This window comes from Felis catus, chromosome A3 (genome assembly GCF_018350175.1).
Source record: "Felis catus isolate Fca126 chromosome A3, F.catus_Fca126_mat1.0, whole genome shotgun sequence".
NCBI classification, from domain to species: Eukaryota; Metazoa; Chordata; class Mammalia; order Carnivora; family Felidae; genus Felis; species Felis catus.
The window spans coordinates 57371934-57386887 of NC_058370.1; the positions used below are offsets into that span (position 1 = coordinate 57371934).

The following is a 14954-nucleotide window of genomic DNA, read 5'->3' on the forward strand; positions in this document are numbered from 1 at the left end:
CACTAAGGTCATTGAGCATGTCACGGGGACCCTGACATTCTGTACCATCCCATTTAATGCTTGAAGTCCAAAGACTACATCAAAGGGTAAGGCCCGTGGAGGATTTTAAAGTAGGTTGCTTTGTGCAATTTGCTTTTCCATTCATGCAACTAACCCAACACACATCTATTCATAGACACCTTTCTGTTTTTATTAAAATATGTTCAAAAACATTTCCCGTCCACTTTATGGAGAAGCCAGTTGGTATTACAGAAAGAGCATGGAGATTCAAACACCTAAAACCACATCTCCAACCCTCCCTAGCTGTGTAGCATTGGGCAAGTTATATACCCTTTCTGTTTCAGTTCCTTCAGTGCCCCAGTGGAACGCGGATAATGTATGAAAAGCTACTGGTACATAGGAAGTGCTCAAAAAATCAGAGTAACCGCCATTTTTAATCTTGTCTTCATTCTCATTTGGTGGAAATTTAGAGAATACTCTTTATTTTCCTAATACGATTTTCAATTGTCCACAAGTATTTAACTCACAATAACCTAGGTGGATGGTCACTATTATTCTTCCATTTTAAACTGTGTCCACATAGAGAACAAAGAGCAAAGTGACTCCAAAACCAGTGGGCTCTCTAAAGTTAAAGACTCCAACACAGGCTGGGTTGGCATGCTTTTGAGCTGTGCTGGCTTGGCTGTCATTGAAAGAAGGTAGTAATCTTTACTTAAAGACACAAATATGTTCAAGCTATAGCATTAAGTAAAAATCTAAGTTTACAAAACTTTATTCTCTATGACCTCCTTCTGGCTACCTATTAAAACTAGTTACACCACTTGACTCTAGTGGTGGAATTATGGGCGAAATTTGTGTCTTTCTTTCTGCTTGTTTATACTTTCTGAATCGTCTAATGAATATGTATTACTCTTGTAAAGAAGAACAGCTTGGAGAATTAAAAGATTTCTTTAATGTCTGTTTTTTCTGGGTTTTTTTCTTCCTGTCCTATTGTGTCTGTGAATAGGCAGTGACAGACCTTGGAAACTGTATTTTTCTGAAAGCTTGATAGGTTGTGAAATTGTAAGCTTTGGGATTCACCATTTTATGATTAAGATAACAACATTATACAACAACCAGATTAATTTGGAAAATCTTGCTACCTATAAAAAATCATGTGGACAGATAAAAGTATTAGAAATCATAAAATGTATTGGGGTGCCTACATGGCTCAGTCGATTGAGAGTCTGACTCTTGGTTTCGGCTCAGATCATGATCCCAGGGCCCTGGGATCAAGCCCCACATCCGGTTTTGCACTGAGCGTGGAACTTGCTTAGGATTTTCTCTCTCTCTCTCTCTCTCTCTCTCTCTCTCTGTCTCTCCCCTGCTCACACTTTCTCTCTCTCTACAAAAAATAAAATAAAACATGAATAAATCATAAACTGTATTGATAATACTATTGACCACTCAAAAACTACAGTATCTATTGGTATAAGATGCAGCCCCTATTTCTGGGAGCTTGAGAGGTTTTACTGCTTGTGCTAGTGGTCAGTCAGGCCAATGACAGAAGAGTAAAACCAAATTCTAGACTCCCTTTATTTTTTTTTTAATGTTTATTTATTTTTGAGATGGAAAGACAGAGCGTGAGCAGGGGAGGGGCAGAGAGAGATAGAGACACAGAATCTGAAGCAGGCTTCAGGCTCTGAGCTGTCACCACAGCTTGACGTAGGGCTTGAACTCACTAGCCATGAGTTCATGACCTGAGCCGAACAGACATCCAACCGACTGAGCCACCCAGGCATCCCTCTATGCTCCCTTTAAAAAATAAACTCTGATTTTACTACTGATGAATTAAGAAACACAAGAATGTCTTAGAATCCAAACTGAGTCAGTTTTAAAAATCCTCTTTCTGATCATTTATCAACCGTCTTTCACATACTATACTTTTTGTTTTATTTTGGGTATTTTCCCAGATCAGAAACGGACAACCTAAAACAAATAATGCAGAACCCAGATCCAGGGTTCTAGTGTAGTATCCAGAATGTGTTTTGATTATCCTTAAAACAAGAGGCCAAGGTTTTCCATCACACCAATGGATGGATTTCTGACAGTCACCAGGATTCTTCTAGACTGGAATAAAATTAATGCCATCAGATATAAACAAGAAATCTCCTTCTCAAATACTTATCTAGAGAAACAAGTCAGGGAGCATTTAACTTCACGAGCATGATGGAGTCTTCTGGATAGTCAGCAACATCCTGACATACTCAGTCTATTCCTACTCAAAATTTTAACAGATCTATATTTATGCTGTGTTTACTCCCTGGGGCTTGATTCATATCTTGGCTGATAAGCAGTGAAGGGTATTACATTTGACCTATACAAGGTGATTTGCTCAACTTTCTGCAACCCCAATGCCTAACGTTGGAACTAGTGCTTGGTAAATGTACAATAAGAATTTTGTTTGTATTTGTGGGGTTTTTTTTGGGGGGGGGAGGTGTTGGTTGGTTGGTTTTACCAACTGTAACATAGTGAGTGCTTTCTCCATTCTGGGCATCTTTAAATATATGACCCTTTTAAGGGGAGGCAGGTGCACTGTCCCTCCACATGTACATCAGCATGCCCCATGACCCCACCCCCACCCCCATCATGGTCCTTCCCCCACACCATCACCCTCTTCTCTGGACAGAATGATTTTCAAAAGAGGCAAACTCGCTCTCATTTTCCCAGGTCTTAAGAATGCTTTCTCTGGACCTCACACTCCCTTCTCTCCAATTCCATGACCCTTTGCCCTCCTTGAAGATAGACAGTCTTTTTCTAGAAGCGGCCCAGCATGCATTCTCCACATGCTCATCTCTCAGTGACTCCCCACACCAATCAGATCCAGCTTCTGTCCCCACCACTATGCCAAGATTTCTGTCATCATTGTCACAAACAATCTCCAAGCTTCCAAGGCCAGAGGCTCCCTTTCTTTCCCTGTCACAGCCGTCTTGCCAACAGTGTTGGGAAAGTACAAAACTTAGTCCCTTCTCAAAACATTCTCCCCACTGGCCTTCCCAAACCTATCAACCCTTCTATATCTCTTTCTGGCCTCTCTTTAGGCTCCACCTTCTCTTCACCCTGTAAATGCTGGGTTCGCCAGTGCAAAGAGAGTTCCTCTCTCTAGCCACCCTCCCTCGCAGCCTCATCCTTCCCATGCTTTTCAGTGTGGTGACTTCCAGATGTGAGTCTCCAGCTCAGACTGCTCACAATTACTCTTTGCTGAATAAACGAGTAAATATTTTAGATGAAGCTACTGAGTGAAAGTAAAGTGGAAGAAGTTTTCAAAGTATAAGTTTAAAATCCAGGATTGGAATGCCGGTCTTCAGACACAGATTTAAAACTTTTGCCACCACACCAGAGGTGTGACCTGAGTCACCAGAGGATCTTCCCTACAGGTGACTCAGATAAGGAGTTCATGAGACACCCAGTTGGCTTAACCTTCTGTAAGGGCATTCAAAAAATGTATCACCCAAGGCATGCTGCTTTAGAAAGGAACTCTTTTACTTGGCAAAACTTATTAGTGTTACATAAATATTCACTAGCGGTCATCAATTGCTAGATATCAGTTGTTAGAAGGTGTTCAAAGACAAGGGTATTGCCATTAGGCATCCATAGGGTCGGACACGACCAATCCATTGCACATGCATCGTCACATATGCCCTGGATCCAAGGAAGAGAGGCTATGGGAGCACTCACTGAGTCTCCCCTTTATCCCCCACTCACCCCTGGGACAGGCTTGCTACAGCATAAAAATAAAATAAGCTCCCACTTCGGCAAACCTTATGAGACTGACAGACATTTGCAGAAGTATGTATGCACATATGAGAGAAACGTAGGCATTTATTATGTACATATATATTATAGATGTATAAAATATTTCATAAACATACATGTATTATGCATCTATGTGTATGTACGTTCAGACCTGTCTATTGACAAATGTATATGCAGCGTTATCCAAATCCATATTTACACATGCATACATAACACATATATGCAGAAATAAAACCATACATAGGTTCATGGGTGTATGTTTACAAAACACACACATATAGGTTAATCCAGCTTTCTGTTTGACATCTCTCCAGGAATTTACACAAACCCATAAAATTCTTGAGGAAAAAGTTCTTGCGTTGGGGGGGAGTGAAGACAATATATCAGTACTTCATATAGTGTCTGTATATGCCGCACAAAAATATAAGGCAACAAGCACTGTTCCTTATATATCACTCTTCTTCTTATTCTTTTTAAAGGTATATTGTTCAAATACCTATTTGTTTAGATGGTTTGCAGTGACGACACAATCTGTAAGCATTGGTGAATTTTTTTTAACAGTGGCAGTCTCTTTTTAGAATAAATGGACAAAGAAATGCTAAGGAAAAAAACCCAATTGCCACACAAAAGGGGAGCTATCTACATTTTCAGTGAATTATGTCACAATAACTCCTAGACTCCCAGAAGAATGAGACTATTAAAATGTTTGTTGTATATGTATTTATGTTATTCCAGTGAGCCTTCTCTCCCCTACATTATCTACATAATACTCGGGATCAATACAGGATGCCAATTACCCCAAGCACACTTATTTCATAAGAACAATTGAGACTATTCCTATCATTTGTGCAAACAAGAAAAATTATTACTTGAAGAATTCAAAATCATTCTAATGTGTTTACTTACAGATAGATGCCTTATAAATAGAATCGACTGGTTAGACATAATATATGATTCTCTATATCCTAAGGCATATCATTTTAGAAAGTTCAACCCGCCAACTGCCCCTTCAATTGTTCACAGCCATGGGGACACACCTGTGAGAGAAATGACCCCTGAGAAGCCAGAGTTGGACTCTTAGTACTCCTCCACTGTCATTTCAGACTTGTCCTCTCTAATACTTCCCACTCTCACACACTGGTCCAGGCTGATCTCAACGTTCCCAAAGACAGAGGTCCTAGCACTTGCCTTGATGGAGCTAGCTCAGAAACTCTAAGCTCTAGTAGGACCTTTGTTCTTTCTTTCCTCTTATCCTGCCAACCAGGTTAAGTGTGCCAGCTTGCTTTATGCTTACTATAATATGTATGACGTTTAATATTTCCTCACCCTCCTTGGTTTTTAACATCTAATACACTGTCTTCCTAAGTTTTTGTTGGAATTTCTGTACCTACTCTGGGTCATCGCCGAGGAAATGTCTCTATGTATTTAATTCTTTAGGACAATCAACAAAAAATGTAGTTTCCATTTCATCTCTTTTGTATGAGCCCCTTCATTCCTGGTGGCCTTTCATCAAAATCAAATTGGGGACCTATCCTCTTACTCGATATATTTCCTTCCATGTAAGCCCAGTACTACGGGTCTTTCTCCACAATGCTACTTTCTTACAGATGTATGTACAGCTTATGTTTACTGGCACCTCATATCTGTCTAATCCTTGTGACATTCTAAGCCTCTTTGTAAGCTTAATCTGGTTGCTTTTCATGAAAATATAAGTCAAATTATGTACTGAACTGAAGAGACCATCATCAATTGAGTAAAACAGTTAAAGTGGTACTCAGGGACATACAGCTATCTTACTGTCCCCCGAGAGAAACGGATTTGTAAAATTTTGCTTATCTCAATTATATTGATTTCCATCACTCACTTTATCTCTTTGTATCCAAATTTATAATTCTGGGTAGACACACACACACACACACACACACACACACACACTTATGTGTTGATGATAGATACACAGATAAGTACCAAATGCTGACACCTCATCCACCATGCACTTTTCTAAGTGGATTTAATATTCAACTTCAATAAATACATTTCACATATTAGTCAAAACAGTGACTAAATGGCCAGGAATAGCACACCTAGTAGCATTTTTTTAAGTCGTACCCTCCACCCCCAAACTGAACACCATCATTCAGCTTCTCTGCACAGTTTTTCCAGCCAGTTCCAGTGCATGTACCACCTGCTGCCCGACCAAACTGAACCCCCAGAGCAAATACAGTATGGAAAGACAACAGCTTTCCCCAAGTCCAAGGGCGTGAGGCACTGCCCTCTTACTTCACTCCTTCCAGGATGGCACCAAAAAGACATCTCATTTGTTACACTGAAACTTTATGATGCAAAATCAACACACTTACAAAGGGTTTTGACATATTATTTGGAAGCTTCTGAAAATTAACCAGTACACTGAATAGAGGCAAACGCACTATCCCAAATCACACATGAGGCTGTTACGAGAATATACTGCACGTTTCTGCTATTTTAAAGTATATTTTACTTATAGACACAGCACACAGAACTCACCTTCCTTCCTTCCGCAGATTGCTGGTAAGTAGATGGGGAAATGCATCTGAATTAATGTGATTGATGCATTACAACTATGAAATACTTCCAAAGTGTGTATCTGTGTAAAAGTGTCATACACATCAGACATTCAGCCAATTGCCTTGTGATAAATATATGGTAGCCGCATAAGTGTATTAGAAAACGAGGATAACCATCTGAAATTTATAAATATTCAAACCTTTACTGAAAGCAGCTTGTATGTGAAATTTAAATGACATATAATACACTAGAAAAAAGGCTCCATTCCAAAGTTCTACAAAAAGGAATTGTATTTACAGATGACATGAACTAATCAAATACATCTAGCATCGTCTGGAAAACTTAATGGCATGCCATAACTTAATATCACAGCAAATATGCATAACAGAACCCATAATTATTTTTCTAATAATCAAGCCAAAAGCAAAGTAAACGGAGCAATATAAAAATGAAAACAGAAAAAGACAAAGGCAAGGATCACAAAAAACATTTATGATATAACTCAGATGGCTTGAGAAACCAGTTAAACCCCTGAAGCTTTTTTTTTGTCTTGTATTCTTGTATTTGGTTTTTATTGCATGCGAATCCTATCTGTCACTAAACATTAAAATGCCCTCATGATTCTGCAGATACCTCAGACGGTGGCGATCCCTCCAGAAATCCCTCCCACTGAAACAGGTTAACGGAAAGGATAGATGTGTAAGAAGACAGGCGATCTCTCCATCAGGGGAACCGAGGAATGGAAAGCAATAGCCCCTCTATCCCACAGCATCTTCTCGGCGGTCACTCTTAACTTGTCTCTGAGTCCTGCCTTAGGTATTCACAACGGCCGCAGAGCAAAATGCTGTGTCCAGAACAAAGCTCTCATACCACACAGGTTCTCTGTTCCCTCACCAACACCAAACTGCTCCTTGGTGGAGGTTTCCAAGATGCAAATGCAACGTGGGCTTCTCAGATGGATTTGATTTCAATGAAAATTAGTGCCAAACAAACATCTTTGATATGCAAAACATCTACATGTCTACACTAGCAAGTAAGAAAGAATTATTCACCAACCAGCACAAAGTTTTCTTCCAGGAGGTTAAAGGAAATAGCAGATCTGTAAATGTTAAAATACCTATTGTAGAGATGAAGGAACTGAGAGACAATAATTAAGGGAATCAAATTATCAGAACTACAACCTAGAAAATCTTGGGGAAAGTTACTATTTCATGGTCTTTAATACAGCAAGGCTATTATTTCATGTGGAAATATTTTGAAAGTTTATAGCTAGTGCATATTAAAAGCACATTTCATCAATAAATTTTCACATGCTGAACATATTAGCCTATAATTTTAAATAGGAATTTTAAAATATCAAACAGAACTCTGAACTAAGCTAAGGTGCTTGGTTGTTACATATTTTCAGCCATGTTACATATAATTAATCCACTGAGCTCGTGAAAACCCAGTCTGCATCATATGTAATTTGGCAGTGCAGATTTGCCACTTTTAAACATAGTTTAAGGTTTATGTAAGCATGCACAATTAAGTAACCTAAGTGATTAAGTAAGTAACCAAACTACTGTTGGGGAGAATGTGGAATAAGCACACGTTCTCAGTCTGGTTGTGGCCCATTTCAGCCGATGTGTTTAACTGATAGCACACTGCTATCTATTTTTAAGTCATAAATAATTGGCTCACAGGAGTCAGTGAATGTGTATGGGGATACGCATGTGTGTGGAGAAGAAATGGAGTAAGTTCTCTGACAGCATTTGTATTCCGTTCTTAATTATTCTCCAAAGATTTTTTTTTAATAGCAGCAGAAGTGAACGCCAAGAAGGAAGCTTTCAATCAAAGCTTCATTGGCCCAGGTGGTGGTGTTATGCCATTAACAGGCCTTTGTAACCTGCGTGAGCTTTAACAGGTGCAATGAAAGGGAGGCCCATGTTACCTGCTCCTTACAGAACTAGGTTCTTGATAGCACCTATGTGAGATGGACACATGTGGCTGTTGGGAAAGACTCTAGGACCTTCCTATTAGGGGAAATCACAAGTAAAATATAAAAGTAAACTTCAAATAGCAACTAAATAGCTCACCAACTAATTCTATGCTGGGATCACCAACACAAAATGAAAAAAAAAATTCTCTCTTCTAAAACCTCTCAAGAAAACATGGGTGGCAACAGTTTGATTAGTGATGTATCTGAATATGCTCAAGAAAACATGGGAGGCAACTGTTTGATTAGTGATGTATCTGAATATGCCGTCCAATAACTAGAAATAGTAATCCTGCTAGCAAAGAAAAAAATATCCCCGCTGGGGCCAGAAAAAATGACCAGCCATAGAGAACAGAAGGGGTGAACTCCAAGCAGTCTCTCATTTTCATGTTTTTGTAGCCTTCCATGTCAGCCACTGCCTGGACCCAGATGACATACAGCATCACCACCAGGGAAAACAGGATGCCTGGGAAGGACAAAACGAAAGACCTTTAGGCTTTATGAAGATGTTTTCCCAAGAATGCTAACCAATCATTTGCCTGATGATATGTCTCTAAAAATACAATCCTAGCCAAGTCACCTACTTTGTGTCAGACTTTTTATTTATGTGTTTTATATGCACATTGTCTATCTTCAATTTTCAAAGCATTGAGATGAGAGCTATGGCAACATAAGAACAATGGCAACAGCTGTCATGCATTTACTGAGTACTTACTGTATGCCAGGCTGTGTATTAGGCGTTTGTGAACATAAGAGTCAAAGATCCTGCCTGGTGGAATTTCTTCTAACATTTCCCATCTGTACTGTATGTCTGGTTTGGGGTGAGCACTGTAATATATTATTTATTGCAGTATACAATAAACTGGTAAAAATAGGTACCATTAACCCTTGGTTTTTAACTAGCAGTTTTCAGAGCTGATTTTCAGCTCAGGTCTTTCCGAGTGTTGTTATGTTATTATAACACAGCTGACTGGTGCTACGGGTAATTGTGTCAATGAAAACAGAAGCTGAAGTGAGTGCCAGACAAGAACGGAGATGAAAGCACTGGACTAATGTAAAAGAATATACATGATTCTTTCAAATTGAAATATATACGGTAAGATGGATCACGGCATAAAGGAAACATTGCCTGGAAAAAGTTCAGTGGACTATAAAACCACAGGTTTAAGAGCAAGAGCCTTACCAAACAAAAGACAGGAAGTAAAAAGAATGTGGGGATGTGGGGAGGGAGCAATATGACAGGAGAGCTTCACGGATGCTAAAGTTTGAGAACACCACAAAGCATATACTTTTCCATGTGGCAGCTACTGAAAAAAAAAAAAAAACCAGAAAGGAGCAGCACTTCTGAGCTGCAAACCCAGGTGAGTCAGCTGGCTGACTCACTCACTAGTGACAGATCCGGAGCAGGACGCAGCCTGAGGGATTCAAATCTGTCCCTAAGCAAAATATACTTGAGGTCATTTGCTAGCTGTTCAAAAGTTCAATCCAAACCTGTCAAGGACCTATTAGTTTTTGAATTAAGGAACAGAAGCATCAGGCATCAAATCTCCATATTCTAATTGCCAGTCAGTCTGAAAGGTAAACATAACCCTGGGACTGAGAGCAGAGATGGTGGCATATTGGTAGGACACAGTAGCTTTTAGGAGCCTAGCCATTAATCACCCTTCCCCAGTTGATTGTGCTCCTACAGTATTTAGGATGCCCTCTCTCTCTTGGGCCATCAGTGGCATAAAGAATCTTGAGAAGCACTCACAAAAGAAGAAGGGCTCATAAATATGCCGAGGTGAGTCTCAAACTTTCTCATAATCGTGATACAAAGTACAGAGCAATGAAGAATCAACATAGATGCTTCACTAATAGGAAACATCCTTCACACTGTGGTCTGTAATGTAAATGCAAATATGGCAGCACAGAAGAGTGCAATTTAACCACCGAACAACAGCGATGTCAGAGAGAAATAGTAAAGTCATAGCCGGCGAGCAAACTCCTCGCAAAGCCGTACCTCAGATGTTGACAACAATATGGCAAGGCCATGTGTTGTCGAGCAACTCTGTGCATTTCAATACATTTTCCTGCAAATATATAGACACCGTTCTCTCCTAATGTAAAAGTTTGGCTTAGTTATTTGCATACCATTTGCCTTATGCAAACACACTGCAAACCTTTGTTATTATTTGCGGATATGTTTCTTTATCTCTCTTCCGTCATATGAATCTCTTGTGCTTTCAGGTATTTTTACTAAAAAAAAAAAAAGAAGAAAAAAAGAAAACTGCCTTTGTGAAAAACTAGAAGCCTTATTTGTATATCCTTTCAAAAGTTACAAAACTCATTACTGAATTTAGAGTATTCAAAAAAACACATTGCAGGTAATCATGTGGAGATTTTTTATAAGGAAGAATTAACTTAAAATATACTTAAATATTAAAAAATATACTTAAAAACTGCTGTTATTCAAGAGCATTTGCATCCTGAAAGCAATGAAAATAGGCATTTCTATCACTGCAGTCTTTAACTTGTTCACCAACTGAGGATACTGTCCATTTAATTCATATCATACCAGCTTCTAATTATATCTTCCCATGGGGTAAGACAGAGTTTCCTTACCTATTAAAATTGCCAGTGTTTTATACCAGTGTGTGTATGTGTGCATGTATACACTTGCACATGGAGACAGAGACAGACAGAAAAAAAATGAACTAACAGACATTGAAAAATAAGAATTTATGATGGGGAGTTTGCGTGAGACATCTGGCCAACAGAGGAATCAGGAGACTGTTACATAGAGGTAGACTGATGAAACAAATAAATATATTGAGGTTAGTTGGAATCATGTTCTTCACCGCCTGAAAGGGGAGTTACAAATTTGGAAAGGGGGAAAGTTAGAATAAACTCTATTCTATTTGTTTGGAGTTAAATATATCAGTGTGAATTTATGGTTCTAGGTAGATAGATAGATGATGGATAGATAGATAATAGATAGAGAAGTAAAAGTGTGTGTGTGTGTGTGTGTGTGTGTGTGTGTGTGTGTGTGTGTGTGTTAAAATATACCCGTGTGGGGCGCCTGGGTGGCGCAGTCGGTTAAGCATCCGACTTCAGCCAGGTCACGATCTCGCGGTCCGTGAGTTTGAGCCCCGCGTCGGGCTCTGGGCTGATGGCTCAGAGCCTAGAGCCTGTTTCCGATTCTGTGTCTCCCTCTCTCTCTGCCCCTCCCCCGTTCATGCTCTGTCTCTCTCTGTCCCAAAAATAAATAAATGTTGAAAAAAAAAATAAAAAAAAAAATAAAATAAAATATACCCGTGTGTATATGCCTACATATATTACCTGGTTCTGTTCCCTGAGAGGGTCTGAGAGCAGTAACACCCCAGTAGCATGGAACATACCAAGTATCCAGATCTTCGCTTCTAAATATCAGACCCAAGCATCTCAAAGAAATAGTTGTATCCAGGCTGGGACAGAAAGTACCAGGTAAGTCAGGAACATCAGATGTGCTCAAGGAATTGTGGGAGTGTCTCAGAAGTGAGCTTCAGGGACTTCCCCAGACAGTTCTGAGGCAATCTGACTATCAAACAACAAATGATAATGGTACATTATACCTCACTGAATAAAACAGAAATCTGAGCCCACAGTGATATAAATAAATGAATAAATAAATTAGCAGGGAGACGGGAAAGCTTTTCCTTACAGAATGCTAACTTATAAATGTAGAAGGAATAGTTGAGTTAGAAATCGCCATTTGGCAATCATTTAAGTGATAATTCAGGCAAGAAACAAAAATGGATGCTAAAACTAGTAAATGAAATGTAGATGAGAAATAAATATTTACACAGGCTCAAAGTCTCTTCCCACAAGACACTTATCAATTTGTAAAGGGGAAAACAGTAATTTTATACTGAAGAAACCTAGCAAATATCACCTTATTCAAATGATCAAAGTGAACATCACCAGTGGCATGACATATTCATGTCACTAACCACCTTGTCAGACACAAGGAGAATAGCACAGCATCACTGCTGTGATGCAGCCAAAAATGAAGAGCCTAAATCCAGCCATAGGAAAACCTCAGACACGCCAACTTAGGAACACTGTAGAAAATCACAGGCCTGTACTCTTGTAGAGTCAAAGTCATGAAGGTCTACCTAGGATTTATTCTGGTCTGATGGAGATTCGAATGACACAACTACTAAATGCAAAGCCTGTTCCAGGACTGGATCCTTTTGCTGTGAAAGACATTATTGAGATGGTTAGTGAAACGTGAATGGAGTCTCTGGGTGAAGAGACTTTCAAGTTCAATGTAAATGTGAAAATATTTCAAAACAAAAACCAAAATGAATGAATAAAAAAAGTGTAGTGGGAATCTGTGGCTATGCGTGTTAGAAAGAGCATATATATGCTCTATATATATGGGGGAATGGGAGGAGGGTATGTGTGTTCATATACCCAGCAAGATACATCTTCTTTCTGCAACTTTATTTGTGACTATTACTGAACAGTAATATTACTGATCCGGTTCACCTACCAAGTGGAGAGTCTCATCTGGGAGAATACTAACAGCAAAATACTATGGAAAAATCTTAATTATTATCCCGTGATATCATAAAGGACTCTCATTCATGAAAATATAACTAATAACTGTCTTGAGCAACAAGTGATTTGCATTTCAAGCTCACCTGCCACTATGATTTTAGCAGAAATAGAAAATATTGCTAGTATTTAGGTAATAATTTACTTCTAAAATTAAGTTAGATTTAAGTTTGGTCATATTTTGAAAGCATGATTGTTTTCCAATTAAATTTAAAAATACCTAGTTTTTGGAAGACCAACAAAAATTCATAAAACAGCTCACTGGAAGCATAATCAAAGTAAGGTACCAAAACCCATGAAGATTTGTGATAATAAAATCATGGACAAATAAGTCACAAGAACTTGTTGGTTCCCTTATTAATTAGCAGTGTGAGGAAGAGCCATTAAACTTATGTTTTCACATGGATTCTCTTACAAAGTTGAAAACTTTTCCCTCTAAATATCAAGAATTCAGGGAATCTGGGTGGCTCAGTTGGTTAAGCATCCAACTTGATTTTGGCTCAGGTCATGATCTCATGGTTCATGGGTTCGAGCTCCACATGGGGCTCTGTGCTGACAGCATGGAGTCTGCTTGGGATTCTCTCTCTCTCTCTCTCTCTCTCTCTCTCTCTCTCTCTCTCTCTCCTTTCTCTCTACCCCTCCCATGCTCACTCGCTCTCTCTCTCTCTCTCTCTCTCTAAAAAATAAACATTAAAAAAATTAAAAAATATCAAAAATTCAATTTGGAGAGCATTTTCTCTGAAAGAAAAGTCACATAAAATTTAGTCACAAATGGCCATCAGGAACACAATTGCTAATGATAAAAAATATGGAAATGATCACAATGTGGAAAAAAAATACAAAAGAATTTTCTCCAACACCAAGTCACAGACTGAAAAATAAAACTACATGTCCTCAATATTTCATAGAAAAAAGTATGGAAAAATAAGACACACTATGAAGATTTTGTATACTATCTTATAAAAAACAAATTTAAAAATGTAGTCCTAGGGAAAATTTAGCGACAAGAATGGAAACTCTTCAAAAAGACAGGCAAATGTCAAACCCCTATATCCTTGCCTAGAAATAGACATATTTGTATTAAAAAACAAAAGCCTTTTGGAGTTACTGAAAAACGATAAGCTTGATCTTTAACTGCTTAGATGTAACTGAACTGCCTTGAAATGTGTTTAAAACTTCTTTTTTTAATGTTTATTTATTTTTGAGAGAGACAGAGACAGAATGCGAGTGGGGAGGGGCAGAGAGAGAGGGAGACACAGAATTGGAAGCAGGCTCCAGGCTCTGAGCTGTCAGCACAGAGCCCGACGCGGGGCTTGAACTCCCGAGCTATGAGATCATGACCTGAGCAGAAGTCGGACGCTCAACCGACTGAGCCACCCACACACCCCTTGAAATGTGTTTTAACAACTTGAATCACAAGCAGCTATTGGTCACTTGGGAAAGAATCATAAACTCAAGATGCTTCCATTGGCCTCTCTGTGTCATGCTCCCACACAAATTCAGTGGCAACTCATTTCAGCTTTCATTGGGCACTGAAAATGTCACAGAATTCTGTAGTCAAAAAAATGCATTATGTAGAAAGCTGAAGTGAACAATAAATTAGAATTAGAAAAAAATTGCCTTTTCTCTACCTGGAGGATGCATGTACTCTAGAGACAGGGCAATATTCAGCAAGGGAATCTACACAGAACTACAAAGTAAGCTTCAAAAAATTTTAGGATGGGGTGCTTAGTGGCTAAGTCAGTTAAGTGTCTGATTCAGCTCATGTCATGGTCTCATGGTTCGTGGGTTCAAGCACCGCATGGGGCTCTGTGCTGACAGCTTGAAGCCTGCTTTGGATTCTGTGTCTCCCTCTCTCTCTGCCTACAACCCCCCAACCCCTATTGTTCTCTGTCTCTCCCTCTCTATCAAAAATAAACGTTAAAAAAAATTTTAGGATGATAGCTTCAGCTTGCTTCTTGCATCTATTTTCAGAAGATGAAAATGAGGTCTGCAATAGTCAACTGCCACAAGGTCAAAGTAGCCTGTGGCATAACACAAACGGACACCCTGA

The 14954-nt window shown here is 39.0% G+C and overlaps 1 protein-coding gene across 7 annotated transcripts in view; it reads right to left on the minus strand.

Annotated features, from left to right (window-relative positions):
• Nucleotides 1-14954, minus strand: part of TMEM182 (transmembrane protein 182) — a 96646-nt gene that overhangs the window by 12141 nt on the left and 69551 nt on the right. For 3 of the 7 annotated variants that reach the window (XM_019826965.3, XM_019826964.3, XM_003983881.5), the window contains one exon: nt 6520-8786. The exons of 1 other annotated variant lie outside the window; for it this stretch is intronic. In XM_019826965.3, coding sequence (XP_019682524.1) covers nt 8566-8786 — 221 coding nt within the window. In that variant the 3' untranslated portion in view covers nt 6520-8565. Of the gene's footprint in view, nt 1-6519; nt 8787-14954 lie in introns of those variants that run through there. 3 more of the 7 variants (XM_045053991.1, XM_045053990.1, XR_006595465.1) reach the window with 2 other exon arrangements.